The following is a 21,706-nucleotide window of genomic DNA, read 5'->3' on the forward strand; positions in this document are numbered from 1 at the left end:
ATTCAGAGGCTGACACTATTCTGCTTTTGAAACAACGACAAGTCTTATCGAAGGCATAAAATTAATAAATAACAACGACGGAAAAATTATTTTCGCCGTCGTTGTTGCACAAACGGTAAAATTTTCATGTCATCTGCATATCGTTGTAAACTTCCCTCTGGTGCATGTAGCCGAGAACTGCGGTAGAACAGCCGTTAATTGAGTGTAGTGTAATAAGCTGGTAGCCACAGAGAGCGCGCGGTTTGCGTGAGAACGAGAAGTGAACAGCAGCCCACTAATTCGACTTCATCATCATTGTAATTTAATACCTCACCACTCGTACTACTCTTTCACTACAAACATGCCGCAATCCCAAGAATATACACATGTTAGCAAAGACCAATTTCGTCTGCTTTCGTGCATCCCCTTTTTTCTATTTATTTTAAACCGCGTACAGGTATACGATTAACGGATAATGTGAGATATGGAAAGAGTTTTACGGTATCCGGAAAAAAACCCCGAAGAATTTTACCAATTTTTTAACGCGCAACAGCTGCGAAACGACGACGACGACGACGATGACGATGACGTCGACGGAGGCGATGATGATATTCAAAGTGGAAATACGATGTGGTAGGTGTATACATATAGCGTATCGTTCGCGGAATGAACGTGTGACGGCTTATACGTATAGCGAAGCTGCTTCTTCGTCGTCGGTTGATCGCGTAGACGATGAAGAGGGTTAAGCGTGGTACGAACGAGAGGAATAACGTAGAGGGTAAAGGTGTATAAGTAATGGAGTATCGCGTGGCGGCTCCAAATGAACGTAAGTTCCGATCTCGATTCTCCTTCCACCATCTTCGTCGCTCTTCCCAACGTCGAGATATAATAACGACCCGAAGGAGGATAACAACGTAAAGGTGAGTCGAGCCAAAGGTGCAAGGGTATATGTGGAGGCTATCTAATAATAAACCCAGCGCTGCCTCGGCTCGCCGAGGAGTTTTAGCCGAGTAACCATCGAATCGCCGACTGTATATAAGCCGGAGTGAACAACACAACAGACGGAATTACATCGACGGTATAAGGAATAAGGTATATATCCCGACAAACGGACGTTACGGACAATGCCCATCAGCGAGCCATTATGTATGGAATAAGGCAAGCGCGAGGCGTGCGGCGCACGACGTGAACCGTCAAATTAGTGGATTGATCGATACTGTGCAGGCGGCGTGTCTGCTGGTAGCTCTGAGAGGGAAAAGGAGAAAAAAAAAAAAAAAAAAAAACACACACAAAATAAAATGGAGAACCGACGACGCCCACCCCAACGCCTACGGGCGGAAACCCCCGGAGCCGCACCCTTGCGCCAGGTGCGTATCTAGGTCGAAGGAACTCTGCGGTCAGCTCTCCCGAGACCTTCGAGAGCTCGTCGGCGGCGTTGAAAAGAACGAGGGCCTCGGATTTCATCTCGAGATGAAAACCGAAGATCCCGAATGAGTCGAAACCCCAAAATAGAATGTCGAGTAATATTCATTTCCGATCGCCCTCCAGAGCTTCGAAATCAGGAAGTGAATAAAATGTTCGGTCGGAATGGACGGGCCTGAAGAGGTCGGTGGTCGGACGTTGAACGGCCTCGCTCTTCCGGTCCGTAAGGCCTTGTACCTTCGAAATTTTCAAACGGTGAATTATTTTTCTCAAATTTTGGTATCGGTCGCCTCGAAATTCCGCACCTGATTTCGATGGGCGTAGCTTGAGCGTGTCTTCGGCAAGTGGTTCATATCCTTGCGGGTTATGAAGCGAGTAACCGAAGCCGCCTACCAGAGTCAATGGGCGTACCCGAAGCGCCGAAGCACCTAGACAGCCGCAGTTGCGAGCCGGCTTCAACTTCGCCCGCGTGTCAACGGCTCCCAAGTGAGCATTGTTCGAGTGTACCACCGAGTGGACCCGAAGAAATCTACGATAAATAGAAATGTCGAACGAAAGTTTTCAGTGACATCGACAACCTGGACTGACTGTTAATCGATCGATAATCAATAACCTGCTAATTATAAATCATATTGTAATACGTATGTGCGAATAATAAACTTGCGGTGATTCAGAAGTTGTTTATCTTCTTACTTTGTGTGCGATCAGTTTGAACGTATATCGCTATCGGTCCGTTTCAGATCGACGATCGTGGAAAGAGCGATGGGCGTATAAATTATTTACCGAAGAAAATTTTCGGTCGCCCATAAGTTTCAACCCGAGGATAATTCTAAACACCTAGATGTGAACACGCGTTGCATGTCTGCGGGTAATTGACCTGCAGCAGCTCTCGCAGGAGCCCCAAGATAAAAGAAAATCGTTAACTTCACATTATACTCGTGTGTTGTTGTAATATACCTGTTATCAAGTTCCTATAATTTAATATTCATGACGTTATAGAGGTGCGACGGCCGTAATATCCATTACATAAAAAAAACAAAAAAAAAACATGCAGGACATGATCGCGACTCTTATTGACGTGTTGAAAAATGAAAGAATCCTCGAAACCTAGCTAAGCGCAAACTTCAACGGGGATCGGGAATCGATTCCATCCTTCGCGTATACCATTTCTTTGACTTGACGATTATCGGATCAGTTACGTTAACCATAACTCGATTACTTCGCCAAGGATTAGGTCGTCCTGCAGACCTCGGCGTGCAGGAACCCCGTGAATAACTAGAAAAAAAAAGAAAAAACCGGATGGAAAGAAAAGATATATGATCGGTTCAACTTAGATGATGAAATTCGTTGGAGAGCGACCGGAGAAGAAGAGCTGCGAATCGAATGCCGACTGATGGACGAGGAAAATTCGAGCATTTGATAATACTAGAATAAGAGGACAGTGGCCGGCGTAGAAACGATCTTCTTTGTAAGATGCCAAGACCGTCGCGAGAGTCGTACGGCGAACAGAAGCCCCCATATTCGTACATATCGCTTACGGCAATGGCGATCTGGTCGTCCAGAGAGAAGATGTTACCGCTAGCCGAGATCTACAGATTTATCGCCGACAGATTTCCGTATTACAGAAGGGACACGAGGCGATGGCAGAACTCCCTCAGGCACAACTTGTCGTTCAACGATTGCTTCATCAAGGTAAGAAAACCAAAAATCAAGCGAGAGCTTGCGATTTTTCTGATCTGGTTTGTAGCAACCGCGTCGCGCACGTAGGTAGCATGGATCCTGGAAAGTATCTCGAAATTCACCGGATCCGGATCCGCTCGCGGAATTCGGCAGAAATTCCAAGGATCCGAACTCGTTCAAAATTTACACGTCCTTCGTCTGTCGCGATGCGTACGACTAGCAAATTCTGCCAACGAATCGTCTCGAACGAGATCCGCTATTTTACCGAGCGATCCATGCTGCGTAAGATAAACGTCGAAATACGGAGCGCACAGACGCAGCTATCCCATCGAGAAGTGGGAAGAAAAAGAGAGAGAGAGAGAGAGAAAAAAAGAAAAAAGAAACGAGGGTCGGAGGCAACGCTCTTCCGAAGATTATCCTAGCGCAGTGTGTAAACTATATAGCGCATCGCTGTACAGGATGCGTGGAAATAGGGCCCGGTGTAAAGTCGGCGTCGGTGGCCTGTCATTATATTGCAACCTGTGTGGAGTGTACCACCTGTAGGAACACGAGACGTTCACAATCACGATGTGGATGAGGTTTACTTGCGCCAGTATTTCCACAGCCTTTTTACATTCGTTTGTTTTATTTGACCTTCCTAGTCTCCTGGTCTAGGCCATAGTTTAGCCCGTAAAAATATGGGATATAGAACGAACACTTCGACAGACTTTCACGGACTTCGGAGGGGTTCAACTTTCGTTGTCAATTAAGTGTCAAAAACTTGCCTTACCGATCCGGGAGCCGCTAACGAAACAAGAGGATCCCAGCGACAGCTGCAGCCTGGGGAACGACGATTCCGATACGCCTGTTTTTCCAAGTTTAGTCATGATATCCCCGTCCCATTAACACCTAGAAAGAAAAACAGAGAAGAACACCCCGGTCCCTAACCACCGGTGTACACGAGGAGTTAGGAAGGACATTATAAACCGTATCATTTCCACACCCGATTCCGACACACTCTGTCGGGTTAACGTTTGTGTACCCTGACCCAAAACTACTTCCAATTGTACGAAGAGGATTACCTCCCTGCTTTAGAAAATACACCTCTCTAATATTTTTTTTTTTCGTGTGCGTACCGCGCATCGGGATAATTGTCGTTGTCGTAACGCGTCACGTAGATGATTTGTGACGACGATACGTTGCGCGATATCCTCATCGCTGAATAGTGGACTGGTCACACGACAATTGTACCCCTGGGATGAGGGGGGAGAACAATCAGGGCGGCGACTGAAACTGATGTACCTTTCGAGGGTTGTATGCAAAAATAGCGCTAAACGGTATACGCGTGTGTTATACGAAGGCATTTTTTTCTCCAAACTTTCCTGGATCAGGTTGAGAATAATTCAAGCCTTGAGTATCCGTTTCCTCGAAACAAACGATATTCGATCCACCCCTCATTCAGTCCACATCCTGTTCTGGAAGCTACTTCAATAGGAATCAATGTCATTCGATAATGTTGTTTTTTTTTCTTTCTTTTGCTCTTTTTCTCTTCTCAACTTCGACGTACAAAACTGTCGGGGGAGAAAAAAATTTCCTTTGAACCCTTTCACTCGAAAGCAATGGGGGGAATGAATAAGAAAAGAAGAAAAGAGTCTTCGGGGAAGAGAATTTTCATTGACTTTCATGTCCGTTAATGGTTAATTATGTATACTTTTCCGAACCGATGCCTCTAGGAAATCGGTTTTTCCTTTTCCCGTGATTATTGTCCCGCCCCCGCCCCGCGACACCGACGCGCTTTTCACAAAAGCTAAAGGACGATATTCGTATCATACACCGTCTCTGAAATCAATATCAATATTCAATACCTCGGTATACAGGCTGATTGTGAGTTGGCTTTGGGATTGTCACGGCGAAGTTGTACGTCATCGGATATTCCCGTAGCGTGGGATATAAGCGGCGAGGGATTAAAAGCGTCGGTTCACGTGTACGCGCAACGTCCATCGAGAGGGATAAATTTTTCATTGTAATTCCTTTGGTACGATAAACTATCGGCTGTTGTCACGTCAATATCATTTCATTGTAATCCACATCCTTGTAAATCCCCGTTCAAATAGCCTCCTACTATGTTAATAATGACAATCCGTGTATAAGTCGAGATACAGATTTACATACGTGACGAGCAAATAACCAAATGGCCTTTGATCAAAGGCACAGTATATACCGCTTTGCGATTCTAAGGTATAAGTAATTGAGCAGCAAACACAGCATCGACGAGGGGTTTTACAATCACGATTTCTTTGAACCGTAGAGTTTCATTTTTCTTTTCTTTTTTTTTTTTTTTTTCCTTTTTTCAAAAGTCATTGGCTGATATACGGGCCAGCCAGCTAATGAGATTGAAAGCGTGCAACATCCACGTAATTGCACTCTACAAATTGACTCGAGAATAATCGACGAAAATCAGCTGCACCTAAACACGTTTACAAATGGCCGATACAAAACTTGTCGTTGTTTTTCTTACCCTTCTTTGCATTCTTCTTGATTTTCCAGGTTCCCAGGGGTCCTCACACTCCTGGAAAGGGAGCTTACTGGGCGCTCCACCCGGCAGCATTGTCGATGTTCGAGAACGGCTCGTTTCTTCGTCGTCGGAAGCGTTTCAAACTACCGAAGTCAGCGAAGGCCGAAAGTCAGGCTCTCGCCGAGACCGCGGCCCGTTTAGCCGCCACGAATAACCCGGAGTTGGAGGGCGGAAATTTTGCGGGAACCCCTCAGGTTAACGAAGGGAATTCGGGGGGGTCGTCCTTCGGCCAGTACGCACATCAGGGTATCGGACTCACCCAGCGACAGATCGATTTCCTTCATGCCACATCCAGTCTCGCTGGACTCCACAGCATCTATCCCGTGGGAAGAACCGGCGCCGAGCATCGGAGTTTCCAGAATACGATGAACAACGAATACCTAGCGCCAGCGGTGACGAGGAACGAATTTCTGGCGGGCGGTTATCAAGCGAAGGACTTCAACGGTTGTCCCGGTCAGACGACCGTCGCCACGATCCTTCCCGCCGACCCGGAAGCCAGAATACTTCCCAAGAGACCGAAACCACTGAATCCCGCTCACAAGTCGTTCAGCATCGAGAGCATCATAGAGACGACGTCTTCGACGGATTCGAACGGGAGCAGGTCTTCGGCACGGTAAGAATAGAAGTCCCGTGGGAACGGTAAAGAAAGCTTCCCGAACTCACCGATTCCCGGTAACCCTCGATTTTTCTGATTTCAGAACGTCGGCTTTGTCCGCCCTGAACCCCCTGCTCTCAGCATCTAGTCCCGTGGGATTTTTCTCGCCTTGGTGTACCCCCAGTTTTTACGCTCAGGGAATGCCATCTTCATCTCCACCCTCGGGTGTCTATCCCCTGCATCTTCACCAGGCGGCGGCGGTTTACGCCACCGCGCTGGCCACGGCGAATCTCTTCGGTTCCCATCCCGTTCTCCAGAATACCGTGGACAAAAATTCCCCCGCGTCGCCCGGATCGTCGTCAACCGCGGCGGCCGCGGCAGCGGCCTCATCCACTACCGCGTCGCTTTACGGTCAGCTCTACGCGGCGGCTTCCGGTTTCCCCGGAGTATTTCAGGGACTCGGTTCGAGTCCCAGAGGCGCGCTTTTCCTCCAGGACGCGCTACCTGCGAGGGGCGGAGTACTTCCGGTTCCTCAGCAGCCTCTGCAGATCAGTTTGCCGCCTACCCCGACAACGTCTCCCACTGTCCTTCAAGCGCTCTCTCAACCGACTACATCGAATCCTCAAGGATCGGGTAGGATCAGTCCGATAGGAACGAGTTTCAGTCCCGATACTCCCGGTCCGTCAGCCGGCTGTAGGGAAATAACACCGACGTTGAAGTTGTAGAGTCGATTGGAAAAGATTTGGTTATGAAAATTGGTGAAAGCTTCGTTGAATTCTGAGGGAACGTTTCCGATTTCAACGACTTGTTACACGTCATTTCGCAGATTATTAACTTACATCGCTATATCTTGACGAATGATACGTATAATTGTTAAAAGAAAAAAAAAAAAAACGCTTAAAGTTGTCCCTGTACAGTGAGTTGAACGAGAGAACGAAAAATGGATGAAAGAATTGAGAAAAATAAAAAAATAAATCACTACTCATGTATACTTGTACAAATGAACATCATGACGAAACTAATTGTAAGATATATAATTGAATCGATAAACTGAATAATTAAGGCCAAATTATTTTTTCTGTAAATATTATTATATAAATAATTTCATTAAAAGTTATAACATCAGTAAAATACCTTTTGATGTCTGTGCTTCCCGAGAAGAAAGAAAAAAAGGCTTTCGAAAACCTTTCCAATCTCCCGCCGTTCTTGAGTTAAAAATAAATCAAAAATGAATAAAGCCATGTTAAAAAAGAAAAAATGGCGGATGGTTGATCGATCAAGATTAATGGGGCGTGTCCAATAAATAATAATATTAATATAAAAATAGCGAAAAAAATCACTAGTGTTCGGGACTCGCGGTACGATTGCCCCGTTTATTCGGGGCAATCGAATCGGCGGAAAGACGACGTGTGTTCGAGGGTTTTTTTGTACGAGATCGTTGACTATAAATGTAGAGAAAAAGGAGAAAGACAAGCGGAAGAAAAAAGCACAAGAAGAAGAAGAGCAGAGGGCGAGGAGAGACATAATATTAAATTATTCACAGGCAGTTACCGGCTCGTCAGGAGGCCCCGCCTACCCCTGTTTTTGCCGGATCTCGGCGCAAGCAGTGGAGCTTTTATAGATATACACGCGTATTACGTAGCCATGCGTACAGACGGGCATGTGTGCGATACGCTCCTGTGTCGTTCACCCCCTCGCTAATAAATATCCACCGCATCCCCCGAACGTGTACTCGACGTGTTCCATGAACTCCGAAACTCCGAGATTTTCTCTCTTGAAACAATTGGGAGGAAACGAATCAACGATCGAGTTCGGTTACGTTCGTCGGAAAGTAGGTATTTGAAAAAAAATAGAAATTTCGATTTTTCATCGGCGATGAGATTCGGAGGTTTGAGTTACAAAGTTTTATACACATGATTTCACGATGATTGTGAAAAAAGTTCGTTCGTAGAGGCTCCCAATTTTTGAAGAAAAAAAAAAAAACATGACTATATAGTTTGTCGTTGCCGAATTTCTCGATGTTCGTTTCAATCTGCATATAATTGCGAGGTCGTATGATGTCAAAAAAAAATGTAATCACATCTCCTCATACAACATTGCACCAAAGTGCAAACATCGCAAGCGTGAGTAATTACGATCGTGACTTGCACCGCGCGTTATCGAAATTGTCATAAAATCAACTCACGAAATTGTAAATATTTGAGATCACCGCGTCATCGGCACGCTCCCGAAAGTAATTTTTCTTTCTTTTTTTCACCGCGAATTTTTATCTCTCAAACGTCCGGGGTGAAAAAAAAAAAAAAAATTCGAAGATCAGAGATACACTTATATAACCTTGTTCCGCAAAATTCTTCCTGACTTATTTTCGCTGATTTTCGTTGATTTGGCACAAAAAAAAAACAACAACATCGTCCAGATGACGTAACTTTTTCCACAGTTCCGAAATTCAAATATTCATGACGTAAATTAAATGAATATTTTTTTTTTTTCTCATCGCTCTATCTCTCCTCCCTATCAGTGGCTATAAATCACCAGAAAAATCATCGAATTGAAACAGTCGCATCGTTTCAACTGTACAATAATCTGTATAGTAGCGGGGTAAACACAGAATATTATGAGATACACATAAAAATGTCATAACACCGTTGACTCTGTCAGTTGCTGTGTCATAACATGTACACAAAAAACACACGATATAAGCTCGACAACTTTCGACTGATTATATCGAATAAACGGTTGAAATTTGTCCGATGCGAGGGCCGGTGGTATACGTATAGTCCGCTGATTTCAACTCATTAGTCAACACAATCATCATTTTTATCAGCGTCGAATTTGCCGGGCGATGAGTATTCATTGAATAACCGAGAGGTGAAAAAACGGAACAAACTGAGCGGGATGGAAAACAATAAAAAAAAAAAAAAAAAAAAAAAAAAAAAGGAAAAAATCGGAATCGAATTTCGTTCTTAATCTTCTATGTACCTACCTGTATACTTTTTCTTTGTTTTCTCTATTTCTCCTTTTTCTACTATTTTTTTTTTTTTTTTTTTTTCTCGTTTTTCCACACGAAAAATGTACCCTTGTTCGCGGTCGGTTGGTCGGAATCCTGGTCTTCGAATCCGTTCTGCACGGTCATGGATAAGAATATCGTACCAACAAAGTGGGGTCCACCGCAGCGTCACTAATCCAGTTTACATGCCGTGCGAAGCATAACCATTGTTGGTAGTATACGTTATATATATATAATTTATTTATGTGTACACAAAAAGCATGTAGTACGTGCATATGTATAGATGATCGTGTATAAAGCTATATATATATACATATATATGTATATACATACTCGTGATCCACCTGCAAACAAGGGACGTACAATGTGGAGCGCCTGTTTGTGCGGATATCGCCGAGAGATCATCCGGCAAAACGGTGTCGCGTCATTTTCTACGTACACCCTGTACACGTGTGTATACGTATATATGTACAGCCTACACAACGACCCGCGGTGTACCCGTGCGAAATTCATCTCGTGAAACAAGAAGAGAAGAGAAAGAGAAAAAAAAAATGAAAAGAAAAAAAAAATGAAAAGAAAAGAAGATAATGAACGAGGAGAAGATAATAACGCGAACGGGAGGTCTGACGATGACGATGACGACGGCGATGGCGAAGAGCGAAAAGTGTGGTATATCTTATAAGTACATATGTACAACGTCGTGATATGCTGATGGTATGTATACAGCTGTATATCATGAAATTACGGAAGCGGATCGTTGCACGTCGTGAGAGCCGAACCGGCCAAGCGGCAATTGATTGCCCCGCGAATGATGATCCTCCTTCATTTTGTGTATATATATATATATATATATATATATATATATATATATATATATATATATATATATATATATATATATATATATATATATGTATAGAGTGAGAGAGTATTAAACCATTAAATGTATAATACGATAGGACAAGCCATCGTTGATGTCGGTCGCGTTCACGTGCCACGAAACTCGAATTACGGAGAACTTCACGATAAAAAGAAGAGCGAAGAAACTGGACGGGATGTTTCAAGTGATCCGGACACGAGCGTATCTGTGACGAAATATTTGGGGCGGAGGACCTACTCTTCAGGGCCACGGTCAATTTCAGTCAAGATTACAACCTTCTACGAGATGCTATAAGTTGTATGAAATTGTACGATGTTATCGAGAAAAAAGGAGAAGTACGTATAAAACGCCACGTCGAAGAATCGGTCGATTTCTCACGATTCGGATCCCGCTCGTTTTGCGTATTTTTGTAAAATGATTGTCCCGAAAATTTGAATGTTGAATAAATGCACTTTTTTTGAAAATTCAAATACAACCCGCCTCTTGTTCGTTTTTACATACGAACGAATGGCGCGGTGATGTCGAATACATTGAAGGGGTCGAACATCGTCGGAATCAAGGGTAACGATGTACAAAGCTTTTCGAATTATCCACCGTTTATTGTTACCGGTAGTTTTAATAACGACGATCATAAAATCGGACCCTTTGGATTCGATCGTAAAATCCGGTGCATCGTCGCATCGCGTTCGTGTGTAATATTTTCGACGCGTTTTGTTTAATTTCTTTTCACTTTTATTCATTTCGGTATGACGAAACTAGAGTCCTCGAGACTGATATCGTTGAGAGCGACCGCGGTTTCGGGATTTACATAATTTTAATTATTGTATCAAACGCTGGAAGTAAAAGTTGTGAAACTTGTTGACACTAGATGTTTAATGGTATGTAAAGTCTGAGGTTATACATAGTTGAGAGATAATTTTTTTTTTTTTTGTTTTTTTTTTTTCTCCACATGCAATTGCCTCGTAGTTGTGATGTTTAAGATTTATACGTACTTCGCGCGGTTTCGTCTATCTGCACGTTAGATAATTGAGAAAACAAAGAGAGCGAATCACACTCATGACGATTTACACGCGCGTGTAACGTCAGATTTTTGATTTTTTTTCCCCTCTGCTTTATTCAGCGGAAAACCTCAACTACGTACGACCCGAAAACGCCATATTGGATATTTCTGATTGATTATTCTCTTCTCCAACCGCACCGCGTGTCGATGATGATGACGATGATGATGACGTGTAAACCGATAATCGCAGTCGGAGTGAATTTCAAAGTTCAAATTTCGTTTGATTTCGTTTCGGATTTTGCCTATGGCGTATACATGTACCTGTATAACGGGGCTACTCTGCATCATGTGAGCCGGGCAGCTGCGTCTGACATCCCCAATAATTTGGGCGAGCACGTCTCGAATTATGCATAGCGTGCGAGGCGTCGATGAAGAGAGAAAGGAATTAGGAAAGGATCCTCAGAAATGATCGTTGAGCTCGATTACTGCATCATATGCGTATATCCCATCGAACAGCCATTTTCGTCCATTCTAAAAAAGGAAAAAATTCAAGAGACGAGTGAAAAAAAAAAAAAATACTAACCGAAAGAGACATATGGTGGTCATGCGTGTAGGTGCAATAGGAATAATCATCGATTCGTTCGCGAGTTATTCTCGTTACTGGAATAATCTAAACAGTTTACATCGAAGAAGAAAAAATCTCCACTTGTCGTTGAAAAAATGGAGTCCTTCGTCCCGAATCTTACGTTAAGTGGGTAACGAGGTAAGGCTACACCACAGGTTGAACGGAGGAGCGTCAAAAAGTGACATTCGCATCCTGTCGTCGATCCGAAGAATCGTCACCGTCGTTCAGCAGACGCGAAGACGAAACGATACCGCAACATTTTTCATACTCACAAAGTCTTATTATAAACTCGCCAAGGATGTGGTCAGCTTTGTTCGATTGTTCCGCGTCGATGCGAAATATTGAGATCAAGCCGCGGACCGATCGTTACGGATGTCCTGAAAATTACGAAAAGCCAGGACCGCTCACATACCCTCCTCGCAGTGCCTACCGGTGCGGCTGTTCTTCAATCGAGAAAGAAAAGAAAAAAAAGAAAAAGAAAAGCAAAAAAAAAAAAAAAACGAAAAAAAAAAACTGACGGATCCTGTCGCCGTTAATATCATACTACGCGTACGATATACGTGTTCCGTTGACAGGCATTCGCATACATGTCATTCGATGACAAACGAACGTCGCGTGTATACTAAAGAAATGATTGCTCTTACGGAGTACCGGTATAAACTGGTAATCTGAATATAACGTGGATATAGGCGACCGTCTTTTCCACATACCTTCGTATTCACCCATACGTTCGAGTAACGTATGAAATACACCGTAAGAAACCGAGTACCGATAGGTATAACGTCGTGCAAAAATTATTGTCGGTGTGCGGTAAAATTTCATGCGATTGCTACGCGGGCCTGCTTACGACCGGATCATTATCCATTCTCGTGACAACCGTACGTACGAATTGAAGAGAAGAGAGAGCAAAAAAAAAAAACAACAACAACAACAACAAAGAAGAGGGTGTTTCTTCTCTGTGTCGAGTGAATGAAAACTATTGCATCGAATGAGTAACATGTGTATCTGCCTACTTCCACGATACATTATGCAGGATACAAAGAGTCTAGCGAGAGACGGTATACAACAATTGACGATCAGCGGCGAACGCCTCTTCCTTCCTCTTTCTGTTGGAATAACAAGACGATGTTGTTATTACCCCCGGTAGTTGTGTATACGTATAGCTTTGAATTTGCACGATGCGACTAAGAGAGCCCGCAGCGGCGGTGTATAGCCGGTGCACAGCGAAACCCCTCCTCTTCGATAAGAGGGGTGTGCAGTTGGACATGAAATTATTACCTGGTAGTTACGAGTCTTTCAGTTTCTCATTCGTCCGAAGGTATATGGGGGGCATGAAAATTATGCATCCAGGAATTATGAAGTCCAGTGGGAGAAAACCCTTACCGCTGCACCAGATTGCATGAGTATATATTTCTCGCATGAAAATGCAAAGAATGAGGGGGAAAAAAATAAAAGCAAATAAAATGAAAGGAAAGTAAAAAAAAATAAAAAAATATATATATGGAAAAACTACACACACACGAGTTACTGACAACTGGTAATCATTGTGAGGTTTCAACTCCTCAACGACATCCTGTACGATACCTCAATGCCCGGACAATTATTATATTGTAGTACCGTATGTATATTAAATATGAAAACCACGCGGTACTATACGTATTGGTTGTACGACACGCATGCCATTTATGAGAAACTGCGCTACGCATTTCGCTGCGAATAAGTTTCAGTTTCGTCAATTTTTCTCGCGAATAACATTTCACGGTGTTAAACACCGCGATACGATACGATTAATGTATTTACTCTTCAATTCCTTGCTCGTATCGGTCTCGTTAGTTTTTCCATGTAATTAATTTCGACAGTATTAATCTGCAGTATAAACGGAGATAATTAATTGTCACTCGCGAACACACGACACAGTAATGAGCAACAGTGTTAATCTTTGTTTTGCCAATATTCTTGGAACTCTTCGTGGACTTCCCGTGTTATCACGCGGTTAAGTATTCCCAGTAAATTCCGGGGATTTTTCCAATCGTTATCCGAAAGATATAGAAAATCGATGAGAAAGGCGAAAGAGAAAGCGAGGTGTTACCACCCATACCACAGTCGTGCGTATCGATACTGAGGAAAGTTTGAACCGTAAACTAATCGTGACTAAATTTTGAATTTCATCGTAATCATCGAACGACGATTTATAATTGAAATAATTTCATGAGACGGTAGTAAAATTTTTTTCATTCATTTCATTCGCCAATTGCTTCGAATTATTTTCACATCCCCAAGTTGATGGTTTCTTTTTTTTTTTTTTTTTTGCTTTTTTTTTTTTTTCTTCGCTTCTGTTCCGAAGGACACTCCGACGGGTACGGTGATAAAATTCTAACGCGACACGTGCGAGGCGGTTCGAAGAAAGGTGGGGCTTATTACAACATGTCACACACATTTTGAGTGAAATAAGGCAACGAAAAATCACGACTGTTGTGTTACTCTGACGAGCTGTCGGCTCCTTTCCAAAACTAGCTTACAATCAGACGGATTGCTAGTTTTCATAATTAAGATACACAAAAAAAATTATACGTAGTGTAGCTTAAACGTTTTACCGTAACGCGCGCCGAGAAATTACAAATCATTTGTGTCAAGTAAAAAAAATCAAAAGAGAAGAAAAAAAAAAAAAACGTGATTTCACGAAAAGTGATAAAAGTCATTGGAGACAAAAATTTCCAAATTATACATAAATATCGTTCTCGGATTTCTTAAAATAACGTGTCTTACAAATATTTTTGTCTCTCGACGATTTTTCCACGAGATAAAATAAAATTCTAGGATAACTGTACATGTGGTTTTCTATGGTGTTATCTCCAAGTTTTGAGCGGTATCTCTGAAGGTTTTACCGTAGGTCTTATACCACCGCGAGGAGATTGTGTGGGGATACCTCGTAGATAAACGTCCCCGCATTCTTAGTCACCGACATCGCATGGTTTTCGACTGCTCAACAAATGATATAGGGTGGTCCATCCCGGAGTACGAAACCTTGAGCTTCGTTCGATTATCATTTATTTTTCAAAAGCGTTGAAAATAAGAGAAAAAAAAAGAAAAAACAAAAACAAACAACGTTCGGCGTAACGGTCGACGTGCCTCCTGCCTGAGCCACGAAATTTTAAACCCGATTTCAAATAGTTTCGGGGAAAAACAACACTTGCGACATTCTATTACGCCCCACCCTGTGTACAATGTGAGCTTCTAGATAGTGACTGCAATCACTATATTATCACATCAAAATAACGAGGGAAGAGGAGGAATATACTAGACCGCGCTTTCCACTTTTCAGTATTAATCAGGCTCTCGGTTCGCTTAGATCTGAGAAAAAGAACCTCTGCGAGGGATAAATTTTTACTTCAGCTCGCCGCTCGAATAAAAATTCTTCGTGCTCTCTTATAAGTATACGCAGTCCGATCGTCATGCCGCATCTTGCGAGGTAGGTAGACAAGCTATGCAAAATATGCAAAATATTAATCATTGAACAAAAATGGAACGAAAAAAGGATTATTATTAGTGAATATAAGGTCAAAAACGAGTGTCGATATGTTCAGGTATGGCCGATTAATTGAGAAAATGGTGAAAAAAAAAAAAAAAAAAAAAAAAAAAAAAAAAAAAAAAAAAACACCGGGTGTAGTAACGTGTATAAGCGCACTCGATGTGTGCGGTGGCAGGAAACTGGGTAACTTTTTTTCTCGTTTCTATGAACGCACGTGAAAATTTTTTGAACCGTTATTTTGAACTCGAAAAGTCGCCTATGGTTTGGTTGGATTTTTTTGAAAAATTTTTCAAAAATCCTGTTTCCGCTGTTTCCCAAACTAATATTTTACACCCCGAAGTGAATCTTGGTGGAGCCGAGTTGAAATGGGACCGCCAGACGTGATGTTGCGTATAGGAGAGGCTTACGATCGAGATCCGAGAACATTGAAAGTGGATTTGAGCGCTGGAGTTTACAGGGACTACAGTGGAAAACCATGGGTACTACCGTCCGTCCGTAAGGTGAATGAAAATAGATTCCATGCGTTTGGAAAATAAAAATTCATCGATCATATCTCAACGAATCCTCTTTGAAAACTCGTAGGCGGAGATGAAACTCGCGGCGAAAAATCTCGACAAGGAGTACCTCCCCATTGCCGGTTACAGAGATTTTTGTCTGAACAGCGTAAAGTTGGCGCTTGGCGAGGAATCGGAACTTTTGGCCGAAGGACGGGTACTGACAATGAGATCAGAATTTTTGGGGGGGGGGGGATAAAATTCTGAACAAAATTCTTCTGAAACTCTTCGTTCTGAAATGAATTTCAGGTCGCGATGGTTCAGGGAGTCGCGGGGATCGGCGCCCTTCGCGTTTGGCTGGAATTCGTTGCGAAATATCACGAGGGTCCGAAGGAAGTGTGGATCAGTGACCCTAGCTACGGAAACCATGAACCAGTCCTGAAACATCTCGGTCCGGTAAAAATCTATCGCTACTACGATCCGAAAACGAAAGCTCTCGACTACGAAGGACTCCTCGAAGATATTTCGGTGGGTTATTTTCATTCATTCGGCGAAGTCCGACGAACGGCGATTTTCGCAAAAATCTTTTTAGGTTTTAAAAATAAATTTTTATCGATTACCTTTATCGCAATTTTTCGGTTTAGCGCATGCCCGAGGGATCGATTATTCTTCTCCATCCCAGCTCTCACAATCCAAGCGGCGTTGATCCGACCCCGAAACAATGGGCGGGAATTTCGAAAGCCCTGAAAAAGGGGAAAATATTCCCTTTGATCGACATGGCTTACCAGGGATTGAAGAGCGGTAAGATCTCGAAAGATATTCACGAACAGAAACACCGAAAATGGGTGTGTAAACAATTTTTAACATCCCTCCCCCTCCATCCAGGTGACCTAGACAAGGACGCGGCGTCCGTGAGACTCTTCGCTAGCGACGGCCACCAATTCGCACTCGTGCAAACCTATTCGAAAAATCTCGGACTCTACGGTGAGATATCGAGAGATGCGATGAAAATCACTCGAGAGACGTCGACGATGTTAATTTTTCACCGATCGAATGATTTTCCTCCCCAGGTGAGCGCGTCGGTTGTCTGTCGATGGTTACGGCGAACCGCGAGGAAACCCAACGAGTCGAATCCCAGCTTAGAATAGTGATCCGAACGATGTACTCGTGCCCCCCATTACACGGTATAAGAATCGCGAACGAGGTATTCACCGATCCGGAATTGAAGGCGCAGTGGCTCCGGGACATAAAAGTAATGACGGACAGACTGGCCGACGCCAGAAAAGGATTGAAAGAAGCTCTTGACAAAACGGGTTCGAAACTCAATTGGGACCACGTTATTAGCCAAGTTGGGATGTTCTGCTACACGGGACTCAACCCCGAAGAGGTAATCGGATTCGATATTTTCACGTTCAGATCCGCTGGAAAAATGGGATAAAATGTACGCTACCGTTCCCTTCTTTTCGTTGCTGTTGCAGGTGAAACGGATGCGGGAAGATCACGGAGTTTACGCCTCGACTGACGGAAGGATATCAATTTCGGGTATAACACCCGCTAACGTTGAATTGGTGGCAACGGCGTTACACGAAGCTACGAAGTGATCCGACTGCTGGAACTCGTAGATTTGCAAGAAAAAAAAAAAAAAAAAAAAAAATCCTTCGATTTACACACGGAGTGAAAAGTGATGAAATCGAAAAACTGTCATTGCATAGCTTATTATATAACTTAGGTGCATAATTATACGAATTGTTGTATTTTTGGTACATCGAGTCGAAGAAGAAGAAGAATGAAAAAAAAAAAGTAAAAAAAAAAAACAAAAAACCCTTTTTGAATAAGACGCGATGGTGTGTGTTATTTTGAAACCTAACCGAACGTGTAAAAAGTCTCAGAGGACACCGACGAGATCCACGGTAGCTGAAGAGTATTTAATTAAAATTCTAATTGAGTTCAAGATATCGTATAACGATCACACGGCCTAAATATCCTAATTAATATTATGCTAACGAAGCGGATATCTGAGTGTTTTAATTATACTTCAGATATATCAAAAATATCCTCGAAACTGCGGACGTTTTAAAATTACGAGATTTTTTCATCGGTTCCTTTGTGGTTTATTTTTTTTTCTCTCATACCCGACGGAAGTATACATAACGCAAAAATTTCATCATTACTGTCAATACGATTTTTTCTTTTTTTTTGTTTTTTTCCCAATCTGGGAAAAGATGTACAACGAACGCGACACAATGCGATTGTACGGATATCGTGGGGGCAAATTTAAATTGTTTTTTCGGTGAGCGAAAGGATTGTTAAGCTATTATATCGTTTATATATATATATCGGTAATCGCGATCGTCCTCGTCGTACTGACGCAACGATGTCTAGGTACAACAGAGCCGAGGCGTCAAATGCTTTATCGGTCATTAAATTAATTAGATTACCCACACCGCGGTGTGCAGCCGCCGATGATAAATTAAAATTCTGACGTTTATAGCCTCTTTTGTATCTTCAACGAAAACGACGGCCCTTACAAACCCGCACCTCGATCGTCTGGGATGCCTTCTCAGCCATCTCGCTCTTCCCTTTTTTTCCCCTCTCCTGGTTTCTAGCTCTTTCTAAGGTAATCCTAAAATAGTGTAAAATACTGTTCTTAGCTCCTTAGTCACGCTTCATTTTTTATTCTATTTTATTCCAACGATTATTTATTTAGTTTATTCTTAGTTTTCGTTTTTCTTTTTCTTCTTTCTCCGCATCCTCTTAATATCTTTGGAACGGACCTTCGAACCTCCCGAAATAATTCGAACGATTTTTCATCCCGCAGGGAATTCGGACACTCGAGTGGAATTTCTGCCGATTGATCGTACTGCATATGGAAATTGGAAATACGGGCGGATCGCTCGTCGTCAATTTTTCATCAAATTTTTCGAACAACGCTCCACCCGCGTTCCACCCGCAGGTCGCGCGACGTCATTCCGAGTTATTCCGAATCTCCAGATAAATCGTCGTCCGGAGGACGAGGGAGGCATTGATCGCGCGGTAATCGATTTCCGATTGCCGGACGTCTGTTGATTTTCCGTCGGCGTTTTCCTTTGCCGAGACGGAGGAGGTCTGACTTTTGTCGAATGCGGGTATACCATACACACTATAGTGGTATACGCCATAAAGGAAACTCCGAGGTGTGAAAGGTGTGAAAGGTCCGGCCCCCCAGGTGGCGGAGACCTAATCGCGGGCAGGCGGAAAACAAGTGTGATGAGTTGCCGGTTTTTAGGATCGACGATCTCCGCTCACAGACCTGCGGGTAACGCTGTGGGACGACCGGTGCACCGCATACCAAAAGAAAAACACAACCGCCTTCCGAAAACTCTCTTCTATTAGTACACCCACCACTTTTTATTCGGCATTGTATAACAACGACGATTAAACGGGAACGCCATTACCCGATCTCGGTACAGATTTCCCGGAAATCGATTCGAAAAGAGAAATAATTTCAAAACGAATTCGACCGCGGAACCTTCTCAGTTCAGATGTTACACGAGCTCCCGAAAAATCGGCGGAGATCGCTACGATTTCATTAAAAATTCGAACGAATATCCGTTACGGTTTCTCATCGAACGCGAATAGTACCTACAAGAGTATGGAATAAAGTATACAGTCGGCTTTCTATCTCGAAATTGTTTATTGATTTTTTATTCTAATTTCTGTTTAGAAAACGTGCGTAATTACATGTGATACCTTTTTTCGGAATCCCTTTACTTTAATCTCTCGACCGACGCGCTCTAATTATATCAATAAATCAACAACACGCTCCGAGAGAACGGTCTGCACCGTGTGAGACGTATGAATAAATAAGTGAAACACACGGCGAATGCGATGAACGATACGTTCAATTTTTATTTTTTAGGGTCTTTTTTTTGTTTTCGGATTTTTTTTTTGTTTTTTTTTTTCGTTTTTTCGTTCGTTCGTTTCGGGGTATATACACGGGATTTCGTAGGCTACGATGAATAAAAAATGGTATTCATATACGGGGCGATATCTGCGGCAGAAGCCGGCTTTCATAAATTCGGAAGAAAAAATAGCCGAATATTCACGCACGCACACACACGCACACACACGGATATTGCCGTGTGCGCGCATTCCGTGTACAAGGCGAATAGCGAAATATGCGGCTTAGATAATTAATGTAAATTACACGTGAGAAGGCTACTGGTTATGCAAAATCGGTCCGCGCGACCGCCGATCTATATTGTGTCGACTGCCGACTGTTCAACGGCCGCTCTCTCGCCTTGCCCGGCTAAAGGGGCGCCCCCATCAATTTTCGAAAATTCTCCCTACGCACGAACACATTGCACGATTCCAATCACCGCTCTCATTTTTTTTTTTTTCTTTTTTTTTTTTTTTTTTTCGTTCTAACGTCCTCATCGGGGAATCGATGATCCTTATCACGTCGAAATCGCTGTAGCTAGATCGCTCCCAGCTAATAATTTCGAATCGGAAAGAATCTGAACTGTACGTACATGTAACCGTGAAACATTTTTTCTTTTTTTTTTTTCGTTTTTTTTTTTTTTTTGTTCGCTAGAATTACCGATCCGATCGCGGTAAAATAATTTGGCTCGTTGTCAGCTGTAATAATATCTGCCTTTGTTTCTCGGACGAATTAGAATCTAATTGTTTGAAAATCGGTCTCGCGCTGTCGTTGCTATAACGGTCATACCGATTGGATAATTTTCCGATCTCTCGGATGATCAGTTTCTATCCGTGTGAGGATCGCTTTACGCGTACATCGTATATATATATATATATATATATAGATAAATTTGAAGAGCCGGTAAACCGGGAGAGGGAGAGATCGGCGTCGGTTCCAGGGGGAGGGGGCGAGGGGGTGAAGATCGGTATAAGAAACGACTCGCGAGAGCCACCGCGCTAAACAGACGCACCACGTATAATTTATGAATTATTATTTTGTAGTATAATGTCTGCTGAGCCTCGGCGTTCGTTCGTTCGTTCGTTCGTTCGCGTTCGCGTTCGCGTTCGTTTCTCAGCTCGCTTCCTCCTCACTCGTTCAACTCACCTCGCGCGTTGTACCGTGGATCGGCCTTTGCCGCGGCGCGGAGAGCGCGCACCAACGGAGAAAGAGAGACGCCGATCATCGAACGCGTCAGTGGCGTACTTCTGGAGTGTCCGGCGCCGCGTTAAAAAAGCACGCAAACTCGTTAACCGATAGTTTTTTTTTTTTGTTTTTTTTGTTTTTTTTTTGTCAATACGATAACGAAAATCCGGACGAGAATCGAACGATCCATTCGAGGAACATCCGGAGTAAGATCGGATCGAAGTTTCCGAATTAGCGTCCCATTATTTATATTTCACAGAGCGATTTCTTCGACGGTGTATAATAAACGGTTTTTCGTTGTACACGGTATTTTAACTTATTCATTTTTCTAGCCGGCCGATTTTCTGTCTATATATAAAGTGAAAAGAGAGGGGGAGGGAGAGGGAGAGACGAGGATGACAGAGACGGGGATAATAGTGAAAGGATCCGATCGGTGTAATCGGTGATCGAGAATCGTTCTTTATTATTTCCCTCGCATAAGACGCCGCTGCGGGTGCCTCGGCAACGAGGCATGGATCGGCCGGTCCGGGGTATCCTATAATCACGAGTAACTCAGCCACATTTGCGTTGATCCGACACCTTAAAGATAGCATTTAGCGGCCCCTTTCATCTCCGCGGCAAACAAACCAATTTATACCACAGGCCGCTTTGTGCTCGGTATAAGGGCGTGCCCGAAGCCCGAACTACGAGCGCCAGCCAACTTTCTTGACTCGTCTTCTTCTTCTTATTCTTATTTTTCTTCTTCCTTCGTCTTCTTACTTCGTCTTTATGGGGGGGGGGGGGAGGGGGGGGATCGAAGGTGGATCTTTTAACTCCCTTTGCTCACCCGAAACGAAC

The 21,706-nt window shown here is 43.2% G+C and overlaps 2 protein-coding genes and 1 long non-coding RNA gene across 3 annotated transcripts; 2 read left to right on the forward strand and 1 right to left on the reverse strand.

Moving 5' to 3' along the window:
• The first annotated feature begins 640 nt into the window (after positions 1-640).
• Positions 641-7,376, forward strand: LOC105691063 (forkhead box protein B1-like). The gene is made up of 3 exons (XM_012409310.3): positions 641-3,093; positions 5,608-6,248; positions 6,334-7,376. The coding sequence occupies exons 1-3, from the start codon at positions 2,875-2,877 to the stop codon at positions 6,953-6,955; spliced, it is 1,482 nt and encodes a 493-aa protein (XP_012264733.2). The 5' UTR covers positions 641-2,874; the 3' UTR covers positions 6,956-7,376.
• LOC125501626 lies at positions 6,790-16,510 on the reverse strand. Its single transcript, XR_007279222.1, has 3 exons — positions 16,386-16,510; positions 11,439-11,648; positions 6,790-6,921 (listed from the first exon to the last, which is right to left on the reverse strand). It is a non-coding gene; the product is annotated as an uncharacterized LOC125501626 (long non-coding RNA).
• On the forward strand, positions 14,696-17,602 carry LOC105691062 (aspartate aminotransferase, mitochondrial-like). Its single transcript, XM_020855286.2, has 8 exons — positions 14,696-15,211; positions 15,612-15,771; positions 15,854-15,982; positions 16,075-16,293; positions 16,410-16,566; positions 16,651-16,749; positions 16,836-17,152; positions 17,244-17,602. Exons 1-8 carry the CDS (start codon positions 15,195-15,197, stop codon positions 17,364-17,366), a joined length of 1,221 nt encoding a protein of 406 aa, XP_020710945.2. The 5' UTR covers positions 14,696-15,194; the 3' UTR covers positions 17,367-17,602.
• The last annotated feature ends 4,104 nt before the right edge of the window (positions 17,603-21,706 follow it).

The sequence above is a fragment of the Athalia rosae genome, chromosome 7, assembly GCF_917208135.1.
Source record: "Athalia rosae chromosome 7, iyAthRosa1.1, whole genome shotgun sequence".
Classification (NCBI taxonomy): domain Eukaryota; kingdom Metazoa; phylum Arthropoda; class Insecta; order Hymenoptera; family Athaliidae; genus Athalia; species Athalia rosae.

Excerpts from the sequence above, each read along its gene's own strand:
- LOC105691063 (XM_012409310.3), top strand. The coding sequence starts at position 2,875 with ATGCCAAGACCGTCGCGAGAGTCGTACGGCGAACAGAAGCCCCCATAT. Across the intron at positions 3,094-5,607 it reads TCAACGATTGCTTCATCAAG|GTTCCCAGGGGTCCTCACAC; the intron begins GTAAGAAAACCA and ends TTGATTTTCCAG. Across the intron at positions 6,249-6,333 it reads GGGAGCAGGTCTTCGGCACG|AACGTCGGCTTTGTCCGCCC; the intron begins GTAAGAATAGAA and ends TTCTGATTTCAG.
- LOC105691062 (XM_020855286.2), top strand. Across the intron at positions 16,294-16,409 it reads GACTCCTCGAAGATATTTCG|CGCATGCCCGAGGGATCGAT; the intron begins GTGGGTTATTTT and ends TTTTCGGTTTAG. Across the intron at positions 16,750-16,835 it reads GAAAAATCTCGGACTCTACG|GTGAGCGCGTCGGTTGTCTG; the intron begins GTGAGATATCGA and ends TTTCCTCCCCAG.